This window comes from the organism of the source record quoted next, unplaced genomic scaffold, assembly GCF_019419815.1.
Source record: "Pyrus x bretschneideri cultivar Hongxiangsu unplaced genomic scaffold, Pyrus_bretschneideri_v1 Contig210, whole genome shotgun sequence".
Lineage (NCBI taxonomy): Eukaryota > Viridiplantae > Streptophyta > Magnoliopsida > Rosales > Rosaceae > Pyrus > Pyrus x bretschneideri.
This window is the reverse complement of record NW_025999514.1, coordinates 121,448-129,186: the sequence shown is the minus strand read 5'-3', so window position 1 is coordinate 129,186 and position 7,739 is coordinate 121,448. Positions and strand designations below refer to the sequence as shown.

General features: G+C 37.3%; 1 protein-coding gene across 1 annotated transcript; it reads right to left on the bottom strand.

Moving 5' to 3' along the window:
* Positions 1-5,438: 5,438 nt before the first annotated feature.
* Positions 5,439-6,985, bottom strand: LOC125477494 (zinc finger protein CONSTANS-LIKE 5-like). The gene is made up of 2 exons (XM_048584641.1): positions 6,105-6,985; positions 5,439-5,986 (listed from the first exon to the last, which is right to left on the bottom strand). Exons 1-2 carry the CDS (start codon positions 6,885-6,887, stop codon positions 5,537-5,539), a joined length of 1,233 nt encoding a protein of 410 aa, XP_048440598.1. The 5' UTR covers positions 6,888-6,985; the 3' UTR covers positions 5,439-5,536.
* Between the last annotated feature and the right edge of the window lie 754 nt (positions 6,986-7,739).

The window sequence follows — 7,739 nt, the reverse complement described above, 5'->3', positions numbered from 1 at the left end:
TTTTTGTTTTGTTTTAGTGTTTTAACTTTGGTTTTTCATTCTTTGAGTCCAAATTAGTGTTTTTAACTTTGTTTTGGAGTTCTTAGGTCAGTTTTCAAGAGTTTAGCAATCCCTCCTAATCCCCGGTTTTGAACGATCCCTACTTACATACTTTGCTACAATTGTCAGAAGAGGGTTTAATTTGTGTGCTTAATATATTTTGCATCAGGTTTCCAATGGATCAAGGGCGATTTCAGGTATTTTTCGGCCAAATTGGACTTTAGCCCAGGTATAAAAAAATTTCTCCTTGTTTTGTTCTACAATTCTGTAAAATTTGGTGAATTTTATAGTTGGTCGGAAATTTATGGTTTCCGTTCGCCGAAACCTGCTACCTATGGCAATGCGCAGCCAGTGGGCCGATTTTGACATTTAATGCTTATTTCGATATTCTGATTTCATATTTGTTATTTGTTTAATGTGATTCAATTTTTTGAATATAGTATCGTAAACGTCCACCACTTGAATATTTAAGGGATAAATGATTTAAATATGACGATGAACTACGAATGGCTTGATCTCGTTTGAGGGTACATAGGCAGTCTAACAAGAAGGTTAGATGCAGCCATAAAGTAACCGAAATAAATTTATTGTGGTTAATAGAGTAAAGATTAACCATAGCTTTGTTTTGGGCAATCACCGTGACTAGCTTCCAATTTAATTTTTGGGTCGATACACTGTGAATAGTAATCGCCCTTATCCTTGCCCTTCATAAACTAGTGGACTTAAACACAGTCAATTACAGTTTAGAGTGAATAGTAAGGGCACTTCTACTGCATTACCCTTGCCCTCTTCTCTTAAAATAAGTGGACTTGCTTCAAAGGGAAGGAAGAAAATGACAACGAGAGTGAAGAAAGATAGAAAGTGATGAGAGGTGATATTACCTTTCTACCCTCTTTTGTGAAACATGTGTTTGGCACGGATACATTGTAATGGAAAAAAGAATGGAAAGGTTGGAAATATAACAACGGTGTGGTAATCGGCTATTAAGAAAAGTTTAGGGGGTAGTTGACTAAAATAAATGTTTAGGAGGTAAATTGGCAAAGGTTACAAGTCCAAAGAGGAAATTGACTAATACCTCTATTTGGTATTTATAATAGCAAAGAGAAGCATAATTACCAAACAATATGATTGGTTTGTACGTAATTCTTTTGTAAAACATGACATCTCTGTCTTCCCCTCCTACTCCCCTTCTTTCTCCACATTCTTTTTCTGTTCATTTTTTTAGTTCAAATTTCATGTATGAGCATTGGATGACCTTGACTCACGGGACCATAATAAAAATAATAATCCAAACCAATCTAGATCATCTAATACTCATAGCATTTAATGTTACATAGCAAGGAAGAATTTTTCCACTTCTTCATTTGACATGATATCATAATTTCACTAAATCCAATACTCCTAAACCCCATCAACCCCATCGCTCTTTCTTAACAGTGTCACTATTCAAATCTTACCATTCAGCGCGTGATTTATAAGAACGTCATTTGTACTACTTGTCAAGTACTGGCAGGCCTTGATTTTGGTTAAGATTACATGCTGCTTTTTGTCTTTACGGTTAGGAAATGACTATTAGGCATTTTTCTTCAGCCAAAAAAATAAGAAGTTGCTAACCAGAAGATGAAACCAGTTAAATCGGATGAACCTGACCCGGATGAAGTACTAGTTTCGTACTGAGGTAGTTTTATAAAAAGTGGCTATAAAAAAAAACTGAATTAAAAAAGTTGTTTGGTAAACATTTAAAAACAGTTTATTTCACATTTTTTGGTGAAAAAAAAACTGAAAACATGAAGCGGCAAAAATAAACTTATTCTAATAGCACAGCAGAAACAAGTTTTTTTTCAAAGCACAATAATACCAAACCAGCCCGAAGAGCATTGACCATGAATTCAATATAGTGGACCAAGACATGTTTGTGATTATGTGGGCCTGGTCCATAAATTTGATGGAACAGTAAAACAGCAAGATAGGGGATAGCCCATGGGGGATGGCGTGGACCGGTGCGGCAGGTGATGGGATGAGACTGGGTCCACTTAATTATGTACACTGCAGCTCCACTTTGATGCACGTGCACATGGGATATTAGCAACTCGGATAGCAATCCAATCACAGATGTATGGAAATTAGCCAATTACTTTCCACCTAATCCTCCTCATCAAATAATTCGGGCCTTGAAATTTGATCAAAGGGCAAAAAACAGGAGGGCTCATTCTAAAAGTTATAATAACTTTAGCCTTTGGATCAAATTTCAAAAGTCCGGATTATTTGATGAAGAGGATTAGGTGGAAAAGATCCGAAGATGATCCATTTCCTTCCAAAATTATTAGGATTTGCCGCATGTAGGATGTTGCAATTTAATATTAAGGTCAAACGAATTTTATTATCTTCTCATATATCACTTATAGGGGTGGTTCAGTGTGGGATCCCAAATTGAAAATGGGATTTCGAATCCCGAAATCAAAATTTTCGGGATGAGAATTTGAAGACCAATCCCAAACTAAAATTTCAGTATTCCTAATTTTCAGGATTCCCGAAATGTTTTTGGTCTTCGAGATGGATCGGGATTGCGTTTTAGGTTTTAGACTTTTGGGTTTTTGGGCATAAATTTGAGAGTTTCGGGTTGTGGGCTAAAATTTGGGCATTTGGCTTAAATTTTGTTGCCCAATTTCATATTAATTGAAATTTAGGTTTTTTATCTATTATCAATTGAAATACCAAATCATTCTTACTAAGTCAAATTGACGTTCTAAAGTTCTAAACTACTTAATTTCATACTTCTTTTTCTAATATAGTCTATTCTCAAATTACTTAAATTCAACATTCAATATGCATGAAACCAAAATAAATATACATATATATTGTCTGTTCGGTTCAAGATTTTCGAACCATTGAATATGTAATCCTGATTCATGTACCAAAAGGTTTGGGATCGGTTCAGTATGAATCCCAAAAATTTCGGTATTATCGGTTTGGGAATTTTTCGGTATGGGATCGAGATTTTTTTGGTTTGGTTTGGGATTTTCGGGAAAAATTTTCATCCCTAATCACTTATGCAGGCACTTTACGCAAAGGAATTTTCATGTTTTCTTAAAAATAGGGATTAGTTGTGGGACTCACTCGATATTGAACTTCAATGATTCGAACCATCTATTTTGTGAGTCTAAATTCATAGATTATCCTTGCAAAAATTCAATTCAATTAAAAAATTATTTGTCTATTTAATTATCACAATGAAATTTAATTTTTTTTTCTTATAGAAAAAGTGTTCATTAATTTCTTTAGACCCAATTAGATGTCTCAAATATTTTCGATTTGGCTAATATTTTTCAAGGATGATCTATGAGATACAACTTGAAAAATAGATGTTTGGGTCATTAAAGTTTGATATGATGTGAGCTCCACAACTAAAAAACTGGGAATCTCTTTCCCTTAAAGGCATCAATCACCAATAATTTTCCAAATTCATGACCTTGTCAACAAATTGTGGAACTAGCTAGGGTCTCACCATGAACCAAAAGAGAAATTGAAGCTAAATTCCTTGTTTCTACCGTATTAAGCGATATAAATATATAACTACATCAATGGCTATGTAAAACGTAATATTATCACCATGAACCATCAATTTATTTTTAATTTATATGGATGACTAAACGGTTTTTAAATTGAATGAAGTTTTCTAGAGATAAATTTTTTATTTTGTTAATACAAGTGACAATCTAATTTAAATTAGTCTAAATTAAGCGCCATGAAGATTCAAATTTGGTTGCAAAAAAGGAAGAACATTGCTCTAACTAATTGGGCTAAACTCATCTCTACTTCTAGAGACGATCTTTAAACGATGATTAAGATAATTAACGACTTCGATTGTGACATTGTTTGGTGAAATGATTATTGAATATTCCAAAAAAAGTTACATCTTGAGTCATGTTTGTCATACCAAGCCACATATTTATATCACATTGACGTATCATCTCATATGGCAATGATACATACAATCAACAATCAATGAAACAAATTCATTAATTGACGTGACATATACACACCACTTGGCACATCATATGGTCTCCGTAGCATCCATATTGAATTGTTTAACGTGGTGCAATAAATTTGTTTTGTCGTTTAACATTAGCTTGGTAGGAAGAAAATATTTCAATCCTAAAAACAAGGGAAGGAGGGAGGAACATATCATTAATTCCTTCTGATATGTTTTAGATTTTGCAGATTTTACCTCAAATATCAATAAATACTTCAAAGTTAAATAGAATTGAAGCTAAATCTAGAATCTTAGTTGGGCAGAAACTGAGAAGGATTACCGGATTGGCTACCAAACCTGCAAAATGTGGAAACAACCTCGCAGATGCATTGCCAGATGGGTTTTGATATCCTCAGCCACAAGAAATATCCTTGACATTGGGTTCACGCTCGTTTCACGTGTGTTTATTTAAGCTTAACATGTGAACAATACATATTAAGTGATGGAAGATCATATGGACAATTATGGTCAATGGACGGTTATGGTCAACACATGAGTTAACGTTCTCTGATACAACAAGAAAGAAATTAAAGTTGCACTAGAAAACTAGTTTGCAATATAAGAGTAATTAACATAAATTCTTTATAAGCATTTGATGTAGTATTATTTTTATACGCTTAGTCGGAAGAAATCTAAAGTTTTGACTCATGTGAATAAAATGACTGTAAAATTCGTACACACACGATCACCCTCACAAACACATATTAGACCATCTTTAACCCAAAGGTAAAATATAGCCTCCTTAATAATGTATTAGTTTTAAGTTTATACTTTAAATTTATTGGTTAATATGATTAAACTACCATTATATATTTTCAAATCTAAATGTTGAATTTGAATCAATTATTGTAACTGAACCAGACTTCAAAAAAGGGCTAAAATGTGGGGATTACATTTGGCTAGCTTGATGCCCCTTTCACCAAATAACGGTATTATGGGCTCTATAGAATTGTAGTCCAATTGTAGGTTGTCGATGAATTTTTTTGGCAGATCATGTTATTTTTTTTACTTTTAAACATTTAGCCATCCCCATAGGTCATTGTCTTCTTCTTTTTTTTTTTTTTTTTTTTTTTTTTTTTTTTAAAGAAAAAATGGTTTACCCACCAGACATTATTTTAGATTACAACAATTCCTGGCCTGCTCAATAAAGTATGTAAACAAAAAGTAGGTGAGGGTTTTGCCAAACAATCGGAATTCAGAAACAGATCCTTGACAGATAATTTTATTTTTATTTTATTAAATTTTTCTTCGGGTGAAAACGAAAGCGGGGAGAGAGAGAGAGAGAGAGAGAGAGAGAGAGAGAGAGAGAGAGAGAGAGAGACTTTACTGACTTGCATCAAATTTAAATGAAAGAGACTTACGAAGGCCGATGAAAACATTCAAAAGTTAAAAAACGAAAACGATAAATCACGGCTGACCAATCATTACACCACACTCTAAAATAAAATAGATAATCCCCAATTGTCAAAACGTCGGAACGACGCCGAATTGTGGGTCCGGAATATAAATGCCCGGCCCGGAGCAATAGATGCGATCCCCCACCTCGGTCTCGGTTTCGGTTTTGTTGCGTTTCGCGAACCGGCCCTTGATCCTCGGACGAGTTTCGGCATACGCTTTCCGCGAAGCATATCGGATTGTTTTCTGGAACTTGCGGTTCTTCCTCTTCTGTCTGTATCTCAATACCCTAGCCTCCCTGTCCAGTCCGCAGAGCTGAGTCGCTGGTTGACTCGCAGGAGTTGCCGAGACCGGTACGCCGGCTTCCGAAACCTTGTCGCTGGCTTTTGGGCCGAAAGAGTAGGATATATCTCCCGGTTCCGAACCGTTGCTGCTGGTGTTTCGGCCGAAGAGATACGGTATATCGGAGAGGGAGTTTCCATCGGGAACAACTCCGGCATCTAAGGAAGAGGACGAAACCTGAAAAGCACGTAAATATCCACAATAGTTAGTACACAGTCCCGGAATTTCGGGAAAATGTCAAATTTTGCACCGAGACATCGGAGGAAGATAGTTTAATTTAATTCGGATAACGTACGCTTTGACTGAGGGACTGAGTCGGATAGCTGAAGGAAGAAGAGAGCTTGCTTCTGCAAAAGTCCAGGTCGGAGCAGTTGTGATCGGCGGGACCCGAAAAGTTGTAGTTCATGTTGAACGATGGCGGTGGAATCGGGTCGGGTTGAACCGGAACAACGCTGTCATTACTCGCACCTGAACCCGAAATATTGTGTATTGAGGTAGGGTAATCGAACTCCAGCAGCGAATCCATTTCCGGGAAGATGAGATCATCGGAGGACTTTAGGATGTCCGGAGCGATATCCATATGGAGCTTCGAGTTGAAATTCGGGTTGGGGATCAGCCAGCTCGACGCGGCGTCGTTTTCAATGCCTTTAGTGTTAAATACAACGTCGCCGTTTGGGACGAGATAGTTGTGGGCCGCGGCGGCGGATGACGGGCCAGTTGTTGTTGACTTGACGATGATAGACTCGGCGGAGTCGTAAAAAGGCTCGACCGGGACCCGCTCGTGGCGGCGGGCGAGGGGGTTAGCCGAGTGGATGTCGGCGTCGCAGCTGACGCAGAGAGCCGCGGCGTCAGCCTTGCAGGTGACGGCGGCTGGGGCCTGCTCGCAGACCCCGCACATCCAGACTCGCTCGTGGCGTGTGGTGAGCTTGTTGACGGGGTGGATCCTGGAGTCGCAGGCCAGGCAGAGAAAGGCCAAGTGGGCTCGGCAGAACAAGGCCGCCGCCGAGGTCTTGCAGGAGTCGCAGGGCTTGTCGACTAAGCCGACAGCTGCGGCAGTCCACCGGTCTTGGAGGCCCATGTATATCCTCAAAACGACGTCGGAGGGAGTAACTTTGTTAGCGAATGCGTGTAGCTTCTGTTAGAGAGAAGCGAGTAGAATTGTAGGTGTGTTCTCAGAGGCAAATGGCGAGTGCTGATGTTATCTATCCAGTGAGAGGGAAAATCTGGTGTTGACCAGTGAAAGGGCTACACGTGGGTGAATTTCAACCACGCAAAATATCATAGGAGAAAGTTTGGTAATTGACCCCTGGTGTTATTACAGGATATTAATACATAATACGATAATAAAATGATTAAATATTTTTTAAATAATAATCGATGGTGAGTAGTTGTCATGTGTCTGTGCCGACCAGGAAGGCTGGGACCCAGTTGGAGCTGCAGTGTTGCTGAGCCAATAAGAGAGCATTATTTAAAAAATTTGGCACAGTAATTCATTCAGTTATGCTATTACTTATATCATCTCTTTGATAAACGTAAAATCAGTTAATGTATGTGAATTCCATAGTTATTAGGAAGATAGTATAAGTAATGGTATAACTAGATAATAAGAACTTCATTTTTGCTGCTATGTATTGTTACTCGAGATTTAAAATATGCTTTGTTAAATTATAATTCAATATTTTTAGTTTGCGTAATAATGTATCTAGATGGGTGACGAGTTTACATTTTAGAGTATGTTAATACATTAGTTAAACATGTAATATAATGTGAGTAAACTAGCAACGCTGTTTGATTCACGCTTAAAATGGGAGAAAATTTTCTTTATGAAAAATTAGTTTTCTTAACTATATGAAAAGGGTCACTCAGTACTACGGTTTAATAGTATTCCTCTTCACTTCTAAGTAAGAGGTATTAAGTTCGAATCTCATGG

What these genes read in the sequence shown, in the direction of transcription:
- LOC125477494 (XM_048584641.1), bottom strand. Translation starts at nt 6,887, where the DNA reads ATGGGCCTCCAAGACCGGTGGACTGCCGCAGCTGTCGGCTTAGTCGAC. An exon ending in CTCAGTCCCTCAGTCAAAGC is followed by an intron (nt 5,987 to 6,104) that starts GTACGTTATCCG and finishes CGTGCTTTTCAG; the next exon opens with GTTTCGTCCTCTTCCTTAGA.